Below are 20,153 nucleotides of genomic sequence, written 5' to 3'. Positions count from 1 at the left end.
ATTTGTGCCACCTGCAATGATAAGCGCTCCTCTTGTTCTTCCATCTTGGATGTTATGCGTGTCTCCTGCGATTCCAGTTGGGATGCCATATATGTCTTCTGTTCTTCCAGTTGACTTTCCATCTTGGATGTAATCTGTGTCGACATTTTTGACATACGCGTTTCTTGTGCTTCAATCTTCGATGTTATTTCTGACGACATTTCTTTTACTGTCGATGTTTGTGCAGATATTGCAGCCAAAATCATGTTCAAGTCTGTGCTCGTAACTGTCTGCAATGTTTCGTTTTCCTCTTCAATTTTTGTTGTTGTCTCGTCCTCATCAGGATAAAAGACATATTCATCCACATCAATCCTTTCTGCTTCCATTGCCTCTCGTAGCCGTGCCTGAAGTTCGAGTTTAACGCCGCTTGTATTCAATTCACGGCTCTCCAACTCCTTCAGTTGCTAGATCTTCAATTCACTGAACTTTGCCATGTCCTTGTTTTCCTCTGGAATGTATTCAACAATTCCTCTTCTGACACCAATTGTAACGAATTTACTGCAATTCCCCTTATTTGCAATCTTCTGCCAACGTTCGTATCGCTAAACTGTTGAATAAATAACTCCAGTATTGAATAATGGAAAAATGGCCTTTATTAAAGTACTTCACAATAACACTTATACTGTGCAACGAATAGTTTGCTTAATAACCAAACTGATTGAAAGCTCAAATGAAACTGATTCTCGCCTCCACTGTTGTCGCCCTTTTATACTGTCCGGCCTCCTCATTGCATATTTCTAGGCTTTTCTAATTCCAGAACTTACTAGTTAGTTATAAATTTCTCAGCTACAACTACAGATTTATAATTTTTATAGCTTCTCTCAAACCCCATGCGCTTGAATGTGTGAGCGACACTTCCACAATTGTAATTGCATACCTTAAGAAGCATCTCAGATAAGATATCTGCATGTGGTTGTGCGTTGCTTCTCAGGTGCGTATACGTACATATGTGTAGACATAATGATTGATTCGTTTATGTAGATACAAGTGACTGTCGGCTTTATTGTTGTTGTGACTATTTACTTAGCATCAAACTAGGGATGTGAGTATCACTTAGTGTCACTCATATTCGTCACAATACTTTACATGCTGTGCCTTTCCTAAAAACAACGAACATTTTCCACCAACATCATGACTATCACTAATAGCCTTTCATCTATTTTGGACGGTTATCGTCTATTTTCGTCTTGTATTCGAGTTACAAAACACCTACCTAAACGAAAGCAACGTAACGATCTGCTGTTTTAGTGTGACCAGACGAACTTTCACTTACACAATACAAATATACGAACGAATCATCTGGCAGACGAATCGATCGTTCGCTTCGAGATACGCAATAAGCTGATAAATATTTTCAAACAGAATACGAAAAGTCGCTTTTTTTTTTTGGTAACCGGTTAGAAAAATGCTTTTGTCAGTCTAGGATTAAGGCGTTGATGACGTATTGCCTTTATGGCTACAACCACAACAACAACAACAACGTAGTTGGAAAATATTGCGAGCCACTCTAAATAGTGATCTCTTTCTGAAAAAAAAAATTACTTGGTTGGTCTTCAGTAGAGCTGCAAAAGTATCGATATTCGGTATAATCGATATTTAAGGAGGGTATCGATATATCGCGATATATATCGAATTTTTTGTTATAGTGAAAAGCGCTTACTCAATTTAAAAGCAATATCAGGTATATATCAGACATTTATGTAAATATAATATATACATGTACATATATATATATGTAATATTGTCTTCATAACTTCGAAACGATCATAAAACACATTCTGCAAAGTTGTCCGCGATGGTAGCTTATACAGCGAAGCGCGGGTATATACAAAGTTACGACACCCTTTGTCATCCACTATGGGAAAAAGTCGAACGTCTGCGGTGGCTAAACCCCAGTAGGGTGCTGGCAAAAGCCTTTTACGTGATGATGGATCTTCATATGTTTTTTCGTATAAAAATTAATCTTATTTGGCGAGCTATGTGAATTTGCAGTTGTATGCGATCGTTCTAGATGGTGAAACAAATTGGACGTATTACCACTAGTTGTATAACATTTTTTGCAATAGTATTACTGATTTTGTCAAAATGTGTCCAAATGCTTGACTTTGTACTTCTAGATATACGAATACATGTATATATGTGTATATAATATGAAAAAAAAAAAATAACGTAACTTTCACATTGAACTTTTGTAAGAATTTTTCAATATTCAGAGCCACCAACTTGTTAGGTATTCATCTAAAATAAACACAAATCTGGCATAATGTATGTAATTTTATTTATTCATGTTTTATTTGTCTTACCAAGGCTTAAGACGATGGTAATTCTGTCGCTAGAAAAAGGAATAAGAAATGAGAATAAAGTACTCGATATTTAGAAAAAAACATCGATAATCGCACCACGAACCTGGTATCGATGTATCGATATTTATATCGATACTTTTGCAGCTCTAGTCTTTAGTGGCAAAAATTGTTTTCGGGGTTTCTTATCTAGAAGTGAAGATTTTTTGAATCACACGAAAATAGCGCTTTACACTTCTCAGTAAAAGAAGATAATTCGCAGAAAATAAATATTGTATCAGTAATCAATTTATCATATAAACTACTACTATATGCGTATGTGACGGACGTGTCCACGGAATGTGTCCATAGTGTTACTGGAATTTGTTTGCCGACCAAACGGGGAACCCCAATATATTATAAAATACCTCCATTCTCTTGGTAGAAACTAGAAGTTTTCTAGTAATTGGCTTAATTTCTAACTCGAGAACTGATAGCTATGTCATTTCTAACAGTTGGAGTCTAATATAGCGCGGGACATGAGCCTAGTACGCGCTAGATCATTGCCCCTGCAGCTCGCACTTCCAATATCTATATTACAATGCGTATGTCGGGGTTGATTCTGGATAAATAGGAGTTTAACTTATTGCAGTATCAACGACCAGTTTCGGGTATTGGGCACAGAGGACTTTGACGTTTCCTTATGTCGATTTCTTCATAGTGCTTACGGAGAAGTCTCGTTGTAGTCCTTGGGGGCGTGGCCCATACATTAGTTGTCTGTAAGGATCCCCATGTTTTAACGGAAACACTTTTTCGGGGAATGTTTTACCTCCTAACTGTGTAGATATGTTCTGGCGACATAAGAAGAACCCGTTCCTGTTCTGAATGAATAGCCATGAAACTTCCCGTAGTGTGTTTAATTTAAGCATGTTGACTATATTGAAGACGCGTATCGCCTCTGCCCCTTGCTGCCAGCGCGCTTCGATGCACCCCTTTTCTGCTCCACTAATGCAACTCCGTGGTTCGTTGTTGAAGTTGTAGCGATAAAAATACTCTCCGAAGATTTTGGGGAATGTTATCGATGTTGATGGTCCATTTCCGGATATAGATCCGGTACGTTCAGGTAACAAACACCATTAAGGCACAAGCCTGATCTCGTGAACGATTTAAGACCACATTGAACCTTCAGGCCATGTCGCCCCCCACCCCTATTTATTTTTTCTATGTTAGCCCTCGTTTTCGAGCTTTTGACCAAAGAATGACCTTAAGCTATCTTACGGCAACATCAGTGCCACACGGAAGGTGTTTAGGCTATCAATATGGGACGTATTTAATGTATATAGCAACCTGTTGTGGATACATCGATCAAAATGCACTAAAAACTAACCATGTCACTATCGTTACATTTTAAAATGCTTATTAATCAAAACGCAGTATCAATAGAAAAAATGTAAAGATTAGATATGGTAGGGCGATTTTAGTGAGATTAGTGGGTAAATTTTGCAGTGTATGGTATGGAAATTTGTTTCAAGCAATTTATCAATTATATAACGGCCGTTAAGCTCTTCTTGGTTCTTCGCTGGGCATTACCTAGTTAATTTTTTTAATTGTAACTAATCAGACTATATTTCTTAATTCTTGTTGTGTTTTTTTTTTTTGCATATAATAAACCAACAATTTTTCGACAGTTTTCTTTAAAAGTTGTACATCAAAAGTTTTTCGACCGTTCCACCTTACAAAGATTCCTTAGGCTTGACAATTGCAGTAAATACCCAATAAGAAAGTACAGAGTATAGAGCCCCATGTGAATGCTAGCATCCTCTTGCATACATATAGTGCCGCGGGAGACTTCTTCACTCTTCCACAACAATTTACTAACTAGTATAATTGCTAGATATTTTGCGCTGTGCTTCTGTTGTAGGGTTACTCCTCCCTACTTATGCCGAGTCCAGTTGGGGACGTTATACTCTCTGGTAAGCACAACCTCCATTTTTTAAAAGACAGAGCGAGAAAAATTCAAAAATAACACAACTACAGAGGTAGATAGTATCTTGCCAAATTCATATTTTTAATTTTTCAGAAGTGTTTTGGAAGTTAAAAAAGTAGACTAAATGAAATCAAGCGTTTGGGTCCTAAGTTAAAAACTTTTAATTGTTTTTTAGATCTGCGTACGGAGAATGCGATGATGTCGGTGACAACTCAGATCCGTCCATCTTCTCGTAGCAGTGGTTGGGGAAAAACTCGGTCCCGTTTCTGTGACCGTCAATTTCGACCTAACTGGACTTTGTTATTGCTTGTTGTCACATATTTATTTATTTTGTTTGTACATAGACAAAGATGAACTTTTAAATTTCCTTCACTTAGGTCACTATTAATTTTATATAAAATACAGAAAAACACATGTTGTCTGCAGTTGTTATAACTGATACACATAACAACTTTGTCACTAATACAGTAATATAGGGAGCAACGTAGTATCGGGATTAAACATAGATAACTCTTTTCTCACTCCGGGTCGTATTGAAATGCCATCAAATATATCATCAAATTCTGGAGAGAATCCATTGAAAATTCAGCAGAAGAAGTTATCTTCCATACGCGAGGAGGAACTTCGAGGTAAATTATTACGAAGTACACGAGAACGAGAAACTATTCCCTCTTCAACGCCATTGCGCCATTCGGAGGAAGCAATTGATGAATCAAGATCAATAAGAGTTCAACGTAAAAATTGGCTTGAGGTGCTTCGGTCCCCAAACTTGAACCTCCACTATGTAGATCATGGTAGGAGGGTACAACTACGACGGAAGAAGCGACGTCATATACCGACGGAATCAATTATTGAAACGTTAGTTAGTAATAATGAAAATACTCGGAATGAGATTACTGAAATATTCCAAGCACTGTCTCCAGTGAGCAATCAAACGCCGATTGGTGATTTGCGTGATAACATTACTGCAGATGTTCAACTACAACGAGAGCCAATACAAGATTTGACGTTCACTTCCAAACACGTGTTGGAAACACGAGACACGAATTCCCCAAGAAACGTAAATAACGAGATAAGAACTGAGGATATTAAAATGAAACAACAAAACGAACAACATATTTACGAGGATATCGAATCAATTTCCACAATTTCAGATAATTTATTGGAATGGAAACGTGTAATAAGATTATTTAATCGAGAGATTTGTCAAACTTCGTCAGTTGGCATATTACGAGCAACTTTTGCATTTGACGTGAATATCATTCTTGAGGCTAAGGTTGAACGATTGCAAATAAAACTAGATGTATTGAAAGATATTATTTGTAATGTATCTTTTAATATCTTTAAAACTAATTTACTACGAAGCAGGAGCCTTGCAGCAGTGACTTATAATTTTTTAAAAGAACTTGAATCCGCTGACATATTACGAATAAAAGATAATGGACATTTTGTGGAATTAACCTAATTCACTCCATATAAAATAATTTTGAGCTAATAACACAAACTATTTTGTATAGCTCTGACAGTATTGATGCATTTTTTGTTGTTTTGTCAAGTTTTGAAATGTTTTTGACTTTTTAATTCTTATATTTTTTTCTTTTAGCCCTATGTAGTATGAATTGTACTAAATAGTATTTCCACATATGCGTGATATGCGCCAAGTACTTTTACCCTTATTTTTGGCAAATGCTAGGAAAGCCAAACTATGTTTTTATACGCAAACTAAACGTCCAGTTTATATTATTTGAGTCCATATATTATCAAATTTTGCCTTCCAATCCGGGCCCATGTCGTGTTATACGATCACGGATAAAAAACCAAAGTAACTCAAATCAAACTATTTATAAAAATTTAAATAAAACCTGTATCTAATGAGTAAGTATGGTCACAAGTAAACATTTGTTATTCAAAGGATTTACCATTTCAAACCAAACAAATGGATTTCGATCACGGAACGTATAACATGATACGGTCTACGGTTTGAAAAGTAATCTTTTTCGATTCGATAATCAGTAAATTATTATTTTTTTTTTGTCATTTAAAAAAGTGCGTAAAATTCAGGAAAAAAACTGTACAACTTTCGAACGAATAGGGACAGCCATTTTTTTTCAACTTATCTAACTATGACTTGCCTAACTGATCACAAGATTGAATATTTATACATAAGTATATGTTATTTAATTCGCCGTACTAACCAAAAAAGGCGTCAGCAAAAATCAGAAATAAGGAACACCTTTACAGCGCTGTTTGCACCTATGATCTTTAAACCTTATAATAAGGTAATTCATGTTATTATATTGAAGACTATAATATTGTATACTTTCTTTTAAAGCAGCTATTTATCAAATTTTCGATCAAAGGAATATTTAAAAACTGCTATTATGATTGCCTGCCAACCCAACTAGGTAGCTTCTCAAAAATTAAAATGTTAAGTATTTTAAACCTAAAACAATTATTCGAGCGTTCTGGTTTGTGCTGATTAAACTTACCAAAAATAAAAGTATTAAAAACTTGAAAATAATAAAACTATAGAGGTTTCTTTTTGGTTATCTTTTTGGACTACGAATAATTTATAATTTCTGTTTTTTGCATAGTTCCAGGCGGAAAATTACCTTTTTCTTTTCCCGTGGTCTTCCCCGTTCTTTGTACAAAGACTCTCTGAGAGCACTCCTAATACAATTTTCCGATAAATAATTTTCTGGAGAATATTAACCCAAAAGCAACCTCTTAAATAGTATTGTACCGATTTTACTGAAATTCCCCTTATTTGCAATCTTCTGCCAACGTTCGTATCGCTAAACTGTTGAATAAATAACTCCAATATTGAATAATGGAAAAAATGGCCTTTATTAAAGTACTTCACAAAAACACTTATACTTTGCAACGAATAGCTTGCTTAATAACCAAACTGATTGATAGCTCAAATGAAACTCTACTATTGGCCGCCAGATCGCGTGCTTAATCAATAACTGATGGATAGCTCAACTCAAACTGAATTACTTCTTACTCACCTGCCCCGCTTTTATAGTTTACGCTGCATACTTCTGGGCTCTTCGATTTCCAGAACTTACTAGTTTGTTTCGGCTACAAAGTCGCCAGCCACAACTACGTGCACAAATTATTGCTCTCTCTTGTGACAACTCAGATAAGATATATGCATGTGTTTGTGCATTGCCGCTCCGCTGCTCTTATACGTACATATGTGTAGACGCAATTATTTATTCGTTTATGTAGATACATAATGATTAGGGGGACTCATGTAACCGTATAAATGCCTTATAAAGTGTGTAAACGTATAAATTTATTTAGTTTACGCACGAGCTGTCAAATTTTGTATGAAAAATCATTTACACAATTTGTATAAATTTACGCGCACACTTCATTGTGTAAACGCGGTAAACTCAAAGGAATGCAACCTTGCAGACATTACAGACGGAATTTTCATCAAAAATCTCCAACATCAGCAAGTAAAGGCGTTTTAGTTTTGATTTTTCACTTAATCTTGGTATTTTTTAATTTGTATAACAATCAAAAAAATTTTTTTGGAAATAATACAGCTGAAAAACAATCAAGTTTATAAAGAGTATTACTAGGTGCGTTCATATAACCGCGTGTGTAAATGAATATAATTTTACACCTTATAAGTTTATATGCTATCATGAGTCCCCCTATTGAATTATTGATGTGAATGTTTTTAGTTTACAGTCTCTCGCGCATGTATAGGCGTATAAGTAAATGCATCTGTGTGTGACTTATTTCGGCTGCCTTATATATGTGTATACATGATTTGATTATTGACGTAAATACTGCTTATCGTGGCCTTAGCATCGCCTTAGTGATGCTAATATCCGTGACAGTATTTTCCGAATTTTTTAAAAAGGGAGCCAAACAGACAAATCGCACGTTTTATTGTAAACAGAAGTAATCAAACATTTAAATTTTTTGGGAAAACCCAAACAAAGATTGATTTTTAGAGAGGGTTCTAGTAAAAAAATGAGATTCAAAGGCATCTATGGCCGCTATTGTGGTATTTTTGGGTATTCAATAAACGTCAGCATAATCTCTTCAGGTGATTATCTTCGTAAGCCATGATCTCTAAAAACAAAAAAAATTCGATATGAATTAGTTTACAATAAGACGTGCGAAATGACGATAGCAAAATAAAATTGACAGAATTTGGCAGAGCAGGGCAGGTATTAGCTAAGGGTCTTGATCTGGATCTTTTGCACTGTGCAATAATTGTTCATCAATTTTTACTTTTCGTCATGAGGCAATTTCGTAACGCGTGCTATTTTTCAGATGATTTATCCAGGATACTATGATTTAAAAATGCTCTCCCTACCATAAGACCAAGCTACTGCTTTTGTTTGCTCGTTCAGTTCTCATCTTTATACCAACACAAAATGAAGAATGAGTTTTTTTTATCTCTATACTACTTTCAGTTTCTATTCAGGAATTTGCAAGTAATATGCATAAGATTGCAAATCATATTCAGAATTTCTATTTCATATTCAGAAAATGATAATTTATTTTCATAAAGTTGCAACTCATATTCAGAAAACCACAATTAATATTAAGAAAATTACAATTCATATTTAGAAAGATGTTCACGTATTTTTGTAAACCTAGTAGGTTAAGTACATAAAATATATATGCGCATACGTAGAAGAGTGGTTAAGGAATGCATTTCATTTGGAATAATTTATCAGAAAAAAAGAATATTGACAAATATTCCTTTTATTATTCACTGGATTGCATTTATTGGATTGTAATACTGAAAGGAATGCCTTCCGCAATTCTCTCCTTTTTATGATAACATTACATTTGCTCTTTTCTCAAATACATTTGTAGAGGTACAAAAACTAAACATTTGTATATGACTTCCCTTCTATAAAAAAGTGTCGTTTTGGTGTGGATCTCCACTTTTGGCCTTTTTTCAAACACATTTTCCCTTTTCTCAAATTCATTTGCTCATTTCTCAAAAACATTTGAACTTTTTCTAAATATAGTTTAAACAGGTGTAGTTTACCAATTTCAGTCGTGGTTTTTAAAAGGAAATAAATTGAGTTAAATTCATATCCGTTTTATGTCAAAAAAATTATTTTCGCAGTTACAACCTTTTTAACCGGCCTCTTAAGATATGACATTATTACCACAATGTCTGAGATACGTCCCTGCAGTCACATTTTGTTTGCTTTTACAAATAAAAAAATCTTAACATTTTTGTTTTAAACATTTGACCTTTACATTTAGCTCGAAAAAATTCAAAATTTTCTATTTTGCACTTCCTTACCGACAGTTTCCAATAATTTAGATTTTTCCCAATTTAGGTACAATTTAGACATTCTCGCACCTAGAATAAATAACATAAAAAAAAAAAAAAAGTAAAAAAACACGCCGTAGCTATTAAGCACAACTCGTTTTGTAGCTAGTTATTTAACCACTGCCGCGAGTCTTCAATAATTACCGCTAGATGGGTCTAACTCTCCTTTGCGCGTCTAGCCTAGAGAGTTACAAACAAGCACACATACAAGTGAAGCTAATATAAGCGTGTTTAAAGCTTCCCTATTTGGTACATGTGCTCTACATCTAGGTATTCAGTGCTTCAGGAAACTTTTTTGCAGTCCTCGACGCACGTTTTGTGTCGATATTAAAGTAACATAAATGATTCCAGATATCTTTTACCTTCTATAGAGTGGTGTTAAAAGAATTTCATCTTTTCAATTTGCCAATGGACTTATCAAGAGGTAAATAATGGAAATATGAATTTTCAAATCCCAACACCACTTGTACATGCATTTCTTATTATATATTTCGGATTATTATGATCTTTCCTTGGGAAGGATTTGTGCTTCAGGTCTTACCCATCGTGAAAAAGATGTAATAAGTAGCGTAGTAATTATGTGAGCAGTTACAATATGCATCTCTGCGAAACAAACATTTTTAACATAAAGGGAGATGCAACCTGGAACTTTATTAATTCGTTTTAATTGACACAGCACGGTTTTTGTATAATGCAAATTAAAACTATTATACTGCTATGCTACTTCGTTTAATGAAATTTTAATTGATGTCTTATTTCTGTTGAGCACAAATGTAGGGGTGCGTTCGAGCTGCAATTGATGCAGCAGTGTTACTTTTGACGGAAGAACATCACGTTCTGCTGCAAGGTTTGAGCAGCTATGGCAGCGTCACACGTTCAATGAATAAATTTTGAGAATCATCACTAGCTAATTATAGACAACATAAAAAATTTCACTGTTCTATTGCAGCACATTATCATCTTGAGCAACAGCAATATTCCATCAATTAAGGAGCATTTCAGGAATGTCGCTGTTATTATCTGGCGGCTCGAACACACCCTATGCTAAATAATACAATCCTTGCAAACATTCGGAGCCATAAAAGAGTCAGAAAGGAATCGTAAATTGGAGCGTGTACGTATACACCAATTTTGGAGTCCGAAATACGCATATCCGTGCCTTCTTGTGATGATCGGCCGATATCAACCTAATATCACCCCCTGATTTCGAAAATCAAGGTTCTTTTTAATACTATGGTAACATTTTTGAGATAGATATTTACGAATAACGGTTTTTTCCAACAACAAAAAAAAAATTGGGTCCACTTAATATATATCTCAAGAACGAATTGAGCAATTCCAAAACGGTTTGAAGCTTTTAAAAGGTAATAAAATTTGCTATAAATTGTTTTTTCAGTAGATTTACACTTGCTAGGCCCTGCAGATTCAAAGATAACTAACAATAATTACGGATTTTTTCCATTTTTTTTTATAAAGATATAAAAAAAATTTTATTTTCCGAGGAAGGATCTCGAAAACTTTGTATTTCTTTGCAGATTTGTTGTTTCTCTCTGAGCTCTGTTTTATTACAAAAAAATAAGCTTTCATTCAACAAAATCGATGGACTAAAACAAAAGTTATAAGCATTCATGTAAATATTCCCATTTAATACTTAAGTACCCTACTGGTACATATGTGTTAGTATTCGTATATCAGTTAGTTAGTTTTTGCAGATTTTTTTGTTTTCTCTCTAAGCTCTGTTTAATTACAAAAAAAATTAGCTTTCACTCAACAAATACGATGGACTAATACAAAAGTTATAAGCATTCAAATAAATATATCCGTTTAATACTTAAGTACCCTACTGGTGCATATGTGTTAGTATTCGTATATCAGTTAGTTAGCTTAGAGAGAAAAAAACAAATCTGCAAAAAAATAAAAAGTTTTCGAGATCCTTCCTCGCAAAGTACAAACTATTTTTATATTTTTACAAAAAAATGGAAAAAATCCGTAATGATTGTTCGTTATCTTTGAATCTGCAGTGCCTAGCAAAAAGTGTTGTATGCACAGTTTATAGCAAATTTTATTACCTAAAGCTACAACCCGTTTTGGAATTGCTCAATTCGTTCTTGAGATATATATATGATTAAGTGGACCCAATTTTTTTTTTTTTTTTTGGAAAAAAACGTTATTCGTAAATATCTCAAAAACCGTTACCATAGAATTAAAAATAACCTTGATTTTCGAAATCAGGGGGTGATTTTACATAGGAATTTTATAATGGCGTCTCTGGTTGAGAAAAAAATTGGAATTTGTGATCCAGTGTATTCAGAAACATAAGTACGTAGCACCATCAACTTCATATATGTACATACGTATATGCGTTCAACGCAATCTCATGCATGATGAGGAGTAGATTGCACGTATTTTTATGGATAATGGCAGATCGAGCGACATTAGCGCCGCTGACATACCAATGTTGCCACTCCTCAACTTTTGCTACATGGAAAGCATAATAAGTAGAACTCGACATTTGCTTTGGCTATGAGTGCGAAGTGTGAGCAGGTTCAATTTGGCACATTTTTCACAATAAAAAACTGCATTTTAACAAAAGTATAATGGAGAAAATATGTACCCCCAGAGGGTTAGGGGGTTTGGAATATACCCGCGGCAGGTATGCCTGTCGTAAGAGGCGACTAAAATACCAAACTGGTTCAAGGGGTTGTGTAGCGCAATACTTTCAAAAGGTATCCAGCGCAATTTATAGCTTCTCCAACCCAATTGTCAACCTCACCTACCCGTGGTGTTGACAATCCTGTTTCTTTAGCTGCCGAGGCTCTGACGACCCCAAGTTCCTCTTGGATTTAGGGGGTGGGAGGGCGCTATGACCGAGAAGGCTTCACGTGGTCATACTAAATCGTCCCCGAGACGGTCGGGCTAGTACCTTAATGGTGCTTGTGATCGGAACGTACCGGTTCTATATCCAGCAAAGGACCATCAACATCGATAACTCTCCCTCGTTATCGCTACAACAACATAAATATGCTATGTTGTATTTTTATTGTTTGTATAGCGAGCATGTTTATAACAGTGCTTCGCGAAATATTTTATGTGAATGGGCAAGGCAAAATAAGTTTCAATTGTCTGTTCCTTTCTATTTAGAAACGCAACATCTTCCGTGATTGTGACGATGTTACTGTCATGCATAAGTTTGCGTTGAACGCACTTATGTATATAAAAAAGTTCATCCTGAAGTAGCCATTGCTTATGACGATTATATATTTTTCGCATTGCAATTTGAGAATCAACACCGAGTGGATTCATGCATGCGTAAGTGGGAGACATGCATAAAGGGCGGCCTACACAGCAGGGCATACCACGGAAAAAATTTTGTGGTCCCAAAATGTTGCCTATACATGGACTTTGAAGATGCAAATTATTAAAGACTTCCAACGGCAATAAAAAAATAAGCTTCCAAGCCAATATAAAAAACAGCAAGATAACATATTGTAAAGAATTTTGGGAAATTCCGCTTATTTGAAACCTGCTAACGTTCGAATCGCTAAACTGTTGAATAAATCACTCCAATATTCTGTATTGCAAAATGGGCTTTATTAGACTACTTTGGGAGTACTTCACAATACTTCACAACTCATTGCGTGTCTAAATCAAACTGATTACTCAGCTTGCGCTGTTTTTATACTCTCCGTTGCTTCATTCGCATATTTCTACTAAATTCTAGACGTTTCGCCTTCTAGAACTGCTGTATCTCCTGCTTAGTAATTGAGCTACATATATGCGTGTGTATGTGTGAGCAACTACTCTGTCTGATGACTACAAGTGTGTGCGTGTGTAATTGGATTAAAATGGATTAAATTCATGTATTCATGTACCCAAGAGTGGCAGCTTGCTTTATTGTTGTTGTGCCTTTATTTACTAACAGCTTAGTGATACTAAAATTCTCCACAACGAATTTTGGGAAATCCCTGTTATTATACACCTTCTGCAAACGTTAGAATCGCTAAATTGTTCAAAAAATAAGTCCAATATTCAGTAATGCAAAATGGTCTTTATTATACTAATTTGAGAGCAGTTCACAATAACACATACTTCAAACTAATTGTGTGTTTAATAAAAGTGATTACTGATTACTCAGCTTGCCCTGCTTTTCTAATCTCGTTTGCTTCATTCGCATATTTCTACTAAAGTCTAGACGTTCCGCCTTCTAGAATCTCTTGCTTAGTTACCAGCGATATACATGTATATTTGTAGTTTATGCGTTTCCCATAGTCATATGCGTGTATATGTGTGAGCACTACTTCGGCCGATGACTACATGCGCTTGTGAGTATCTCTCCGTCGCCTTGTATGTACATATGTTTGTAAATGATGATTGAATTGTTTACGTACATACAAGTCACTGCTTAGTATAAGCTTAGTGATACTAGTATCATAATATTCTTTACAATATATAAAAAAAATTTGTTGATTCGGATAAAATATTGTAACGAATTTAGTGAAACTCCGCTTATTTCACACCTTCTACTAACGTTCGTATCGCTAAATTGCTGAATAAATAACTCCAATATTCAATTATGCAAAATGGTCTTTATTAGACTACTTTCACAATAACACTTCTACTTCTCAACAGATAGCGTGCTTAAATCAAACTAATTCCTGATTCTCAGCTTTACCTCCTTTTATACTCTGTGTAATTTCCTCATTCGCATACTCCTAGGCGTTTCTAGAATTTAACTTAGTTACCAGCTATAAAATTATCAGCTGTAGTTATAGCTGCACGTTATAGCTTCTCATATGCGCGTGTATATGTGAGTGATACTTGCACAAATGATTGCCTACTCTTGTGAGCATCTCAGATAAGATATATGCATGTGTTTGTGCGTTTCTCTCCGCTGCGTGTACGTACATATGTGTAGACATAATGATTGATTCGTTTATGTAGATACAAGTGACTGCTTGCTTTATTGTTTTTGTGGCTTTATTTACTTATTAGATTACAGATTAGTGATGTGAGTATCACTTAGTGTCACTAATATTCGTCACAATATGAATATTTGTTCGGAAGTGGACGGACTACTTTCTGACTCTTAAATTATGTGGGCTCCAAAAATGTTTGAGGCGATTGTACACATGTGTATGGATATATGTATATACGAGATACTTTAATTTATCATCACAAATTTAATTAAGAAAATGGAGAACGCAACGGTGGAGGTTTTCGTGGAGGTCGTGGCGGACGTGGTGGTGGAGGTCGTGGAGGCCGAGGCAATCGGAATGGTTTTGGCGATCGTAATGACTTTAATGGTGGTGATAGTGAAGATCATGGTTTCAACAATAATAAAGGCGAAAATGATAGCGAACAAAAGCAACGAGAATTTTACATCCCACCTGAACCTACGGATAATGAAAATGAAATTTTTAATAGTGGGATATCCTCAGGAATCAATTTTTCAAAATATGATAATATTCCAGTTCGGGTAAGGACAATCTCAATCACATTCTGATGGGCGAAATGACAGTCGTTCGATGAAAAGTAAAAAAAAAACACTGTTGTTTTACCTTATTTCATATAGTAGTATTTCCCTTTTTTATGATATCGTGAAATTGCACATGCCTATATAGAGAAATTTGAACAAGCACCAGCATGCAAAATCGTCGTAAACGAACTCGTAATTAAAAGTTTTTTTTTTTTAAATATAAGATACAAATACGTTTGCGAAACCCTATGCATTCGTCTGCAAGTGCCCATTTTAGAAATTGGTTAGCAATTACGAGCTCTTGTGACAAACATAATACTTTTGTGATAATAGCTTTTCACATGTGACACATAGTAAAATTTTGTATTGAAAAATACTTGCGAAAATAATTTGCAAATCTTTTTTCTTAATTGATTGTTTTTTGTTTTTAATAAGAATAGAAAAAAGAAAAATTTTCAGACAACTGCCATAGCTGGTTGTATATAGATAGACGTTTCGAGGGCTTCTAAATACCAAAGCTCATCAGCAGGGCAGCCAAAGTTATAAAAATGTACGCATTCTATAATCATTAATGTACTCAATAGACAGAATCAACAAACAGAGGGAGCTTTTTGTTTTTATGAAAACTTAGTAGATTATGGAAAATAGCTGTGATAGCCGAATGGTTAGCAAATCGGCATCCAAAGCGGATAAAATTATCGCTAAATACTGTAAGCTATGATTTAGCGCTAAAAACTAGTTTATGTATTCACAAAAAAAATAAAATAAAAATACAACTCATGTTATTTATGGCAAGACTTTTTTATTTTTCATTTGTTTGTGTGCTTAATTTCTGCTGCTATGTGTACTATGGGATATACATTTATGACTTTTTAAGAACGACTCATTTCGCGATCAGACCGAATATATCGAATAAATTGGAATTGATTGAATATTGTGCATTTTTATATAATTTTTATCCGTTTAAAATAGGTATCTGGCGAGAATGCTCCACCACCAATTCAGTCTTTTGACACTGCAGGTTTGCGCGAACTTATAATGAATAATGTTAGTAAGTCTGGGTATAAGGTGCCAACGCCTATCCAAAAAGCAGCTATCCCAGTGATTATGGATGGTAGAGATTTAATGGCTTGTGCGCAAACAGGATCAGGAAAAACAGTAAGTGTTTACAGAGAGTATTTATTGATTCGCCTCCATTTTAGATTTTCTGATGCATTTCATTTCAGGCTGCATTTTTGCTGCCCATTATAAATGGAATTCTTGGTGAGAGCTGCGATTTGTCAATCGGTAAACCGCAGGCGGTTATTGTATCTCCAACTCGCGAATTGGCTATACAAATTTTCTCTGAAGCTCGAAAGTTTGCATTGGGCTCTTACTTAAAAATAAGTATAGTGTATGGTGGCACGTCAAGTAAACATCAAGGTGAAAACGTTGCCAAAGGATGTCACATTTTGATTTGCACGCCCGGTCGTTTATTAGACTTTGTTGAAAAAGGATTTATTACTTTTGAAGAGACACGGTATGTAGTACTCGATGAAGCAGATCGGATGTTGGACATGGGCTTTAAAGATAGTGTAAACACTGTTATGAATCATCCGACAATGCGTCCAATGGAGGAACGTCAAAATTTGATGTTTTCTGCTACATTTCCTGAGGAGATACAACGGCTAGCCGGAGCATATTTGTCAAACTATATATTTATTACTATTGGAGTTGTTGGTGGTGCGTGTTCTGATGTTACACAAGAGATTATTGAAGTTAAAAAGTTCCAGAAAAGGTCAAAATTAATGGTGAGATATGGAATATAGAGTTAAGTTTTTTTAAATGCATTTTTCAAATACAGTTTCCCAAGTGTTCAGCTTATAGGCTGTTCATGCTCAGCTCGCATTATAGCATTTAGCCCAAAATTCGAAATTTTGACAGCAATGCGGACGCATTTTAGCCTTAGTATTATGAATGTCAAAAAGCAACCTTGCATTCTTCGAAAAATTTCAGAAAAAGTTGTTAATGCTGATTATTTTGCTTTTCATTTTGTAATATTGTATTGTAAAACACTTTGAAATATTGTATACAAGTTTTGGAATTTAGACACGGAAAGCTTTGTATATCTTGGGGGATTCGTTTCAATTTGTTTGGAAAAAAGCTAGACGTTTTTAATAAAGAATAAAAATATATAATTGGATCTGATTGTAGTCTTTACAATTCAGAAGTGGGGTTTGATACATTTTCACGGCCTTTACCATAATTTGTAATTGTCTTTATTTGATTAACGCGAAATAAAAATGCCTTTACGATCGGAGACACGCCATGAAATGGTGAAGGAGTTGCTGAATGCCGGCGTTGAGCCTCCGGAGAGTGCTTCTATATCTCAAATACGTACATTATATGAGAACACTTTTGGCCAAACGGGACAGTCAAACGGAGAACCAGTTGAAAATTCTTCGGAGAGACCTCGTCACAGGTCATACAACGTATATTACAAAAATATTTCTGCCACCGCTGATGTAAACGAAAGCGATAATTCAACATGTGCTGATGTGCCGGCTGTTAACAACAACGTTATGTTTGATGATAATGTTACAATCATGACCGCTCCAGCACCTAGTAAGCCTGATGCTATTACCACTGCTGTTGTTTCCAACACTACTGTTCATAACGTTGCTGCTGCAAATTACTCAACTTCTGTTATGCCCGCTGCTAACACTGGTTGTTTAACCGCTGCTGAAAACACTGCTGCTAGTTTGTCTATAACCCCACTGCTGTCAATTCTGCATCAGGTACTTCTAATGTAAGTTGCCTGACAATGGAAGCTATGTTAGCGGAAAGCGATCGTTTAAAAATGCAACGAGAGCTGCTTTTATTGAGAAAAGAGGTGGAGTCACCTCAGACCAAGGGACAGGGAGTTCCGCCTGTAGATATGGTAGCTATTAACGCTATGGCGGTCAAATATACCGAAGATGTGGGTTTTGATGTTTATATGTAGTTTAGTGATTTGGAGGATATATTTGAGCTGTTGCTGACGAGCGTAATAAGTTAGTTTGCACACGACGTTTATTGGATGGCACTGCTAAACTTTTTGAGCGTACTATCACCGCCACCCCGTACATATGTAGTTTTGAAGAGGGCAATTTGTGATGAATTCTGGCGAAAACATACTCTATTTGAAGTTTACGAGCAGTTGAAGAACAGGAAACGTAAACCAAATGAGAGTGCTCAGCGATATTTTATTAAAATGAGGGTAATCGCTAGTAAGGCAAACATTCCGGAACGCGATTTGGTGGATGCTATCATATCTGGATTGAATGAAAGAAATTCTTTAATATCTATTTTATATCAAGCAACTACTGTGGATCAATTGAAAATACAATTTGAACGTTATGACAAACTTAGAGGCAAATCGCAGCCGAACATAGTCAAACCGCAGACGGCGATTCGTCGAGAAAAATCAAATTCTTCTGATGAAGTTATACGGTGCTTTAAATGTTCACAGCTAGGCCATTATCAATCAAAATGTACAAAACCTCTACGTAAGCCAGGTACGTGTTTTAAGTGTGGTGAACTTGGTCATTTTCACCAAACTTGTCCTAAAAAGAAAGTGGTAGTTGCAGCTATTGACAATAACGTGAAGTCGAAGGACGCAGATTTGGCTGAGGCGGTTGATGCAATGCAAATGGTAAGTGTCACTGTGCTAGGAAAACAAAGCGAACGCACTGTTCATATTCTTTCTCTTCTTGATTCTGGTAGTCCGAGGAGTTTTATTAAACGTTCAATCGTACCTTTCAACATGGGCAACAAATTAAAGCCAACTGAGTATCGAGGTGTTGGTGATAAGCAACTTTATACGTGCGGAGAAGTTTTATGCAAACTTAAGTTAAAGGGACAGAAAATAGCCCATCGATTTTTAGTTTTAAACGATTCGGATCTTTCTATTCCTATGTTGATTGGGCGAGAACTGTTAAGTAAATTTCGTATATTTTTGTGTAAGGTTAGATCTAAAATTCAGTACTCAAAGAAAATGTTAATGGATCTAAAAAATGAAATAAAATTTAACCATACATATTGTTCAAAGAAGAGTGCGCTTGATTTGTTTTGCCTCAGGAGAAATTGTATTGCATGCTTGGTGTATCCGATTGAGGGTGTGGTGTCTTCCACGGACGATTCGATTCAACCAAGTCCCCTAATAGATTTGAAAAGAGGAAGTATTTTAACGGAATACACAATGCACATTTGTGGAGTGGAAGTAAACAAACAAATTTTGTCAGGTCAGTTAGGTACCCATACTGGTAACAAGGATATTGATCTTGTCTCACAAGTAAAGTCTTTAAGTGAGCTTGATGTTAGTTCTGAACTTAATGCACAACAATTCGGTATATTAAGAAGGGTTAGTTATACTAACTGTTATTTGGAGCCTGAAACAGAAACACGGATTGTTCCCCTTGACTATAGAATGAAAATAAATTTAACGGACGATACTCCTTTTCTTCGTGCACCACGGAGACTTTCTTATTCGGAGAAGGCTGAAGTGCAGGCAATTATTAATAAACTTCTTTCTGAAGGTGTTGTAAGGCACAGCAATTCTCCGTATGCCTCTGCTACGGTTTTGGTAAAAAAAAAAGAGTGGTGAGGGAAGATTATGTATTGATTATAGGTTTTTGAATAAAAAACCATTCGGGATAATTTTCCAATGCCACTGATAGAAGACTGTTTAGAATATTTGTCGGGTAAGACAATTTTTACGGTTTTGGATCTTAAAAGTGGATTCCATCAGGTTCAAATCGATAATGATTCTATTAAATATACCTCATTTGTAATCCCTGGAGGACAATATGAGTACACAAAAATGCCCTTTGGTTTAAGAAAGGCGCCAGCGGTGTTTCAACGTTTTGTTTGCGAAATTTTTAGAGATTTATTACAGTCCGGAAAAATAGTAATTTTTATGGATGATATTCTCGTTGCTACATCTGATTTTGAAACTCATGTAAAAATTTTAAGTTGTGTGTTAAGTCGGGTTATATATGAGAGGTCTTGAGTTGAATATGAAAAAATGTA

At 35.3% G+C, this 20,153-nt stretch overlaps 1 protein-coding gene across 6 annotated transcripts in view; it reads left to right on the top strand.

Moving 5' to 3' along the window:
* Window positions 1-20,153, top strand: part of LOC137240033 (ATP-dependent RNA helicase vasa-like) — a 213,819-nt gene that overhangs the window by 117,311 nt on the left and 76,355 nt on the right. For 2 of the 6 annotated variants that reach the window (XR_010949586.1, XR_010949585.1), the window contains exons 7-8: window positions 4,774-6,584; window positions 6,641-6,950. Coding sequence is in view for 2 of the 6 variants with exons in the window: in XM_067765928.1 (XP_067622029.1) it covers window positions 14,818-15,104; window positions 16,077-16,262; window positions 16,331-16,894 (1,037 nt within the window). In the remaining 4 variants the exon portion in view is untranslated. Of the gene's footprint in view, window positions 1-4,773; window positions 6,951-14,817; window positions 15,105-16,076; window positions 16,263-16,330; window positions 16,895-20,153 lie in introns of those variants that run through there. The other 4 variants (XM_067765928.1, XR_010949584.1, XR_010949583.1 and 1 more) reach the window with 4 other exon arrangements.

The sequence above is a fragment of the Eurosta solidaginis genome, chromosome 2, assembly GCF_040869045.1.
Source record: "Eurosta solidaginis isolate ZX-2024a chromosome 2, ASM4086904v1, whole genome shotgun sequence".
Taxonomy (NCBI): domain Eukaryota; kingdom Metazoa; phylum Arthropoda; class Insecta; order Diptera; family Tephritidae; genus Eurosta; species Eurosta solidaginis.
The sequence above is the reverse complement of the archived record's forward strand: the minus strand, read 5'-3'. Positions and strand labels throughout refer to the sequence as shown.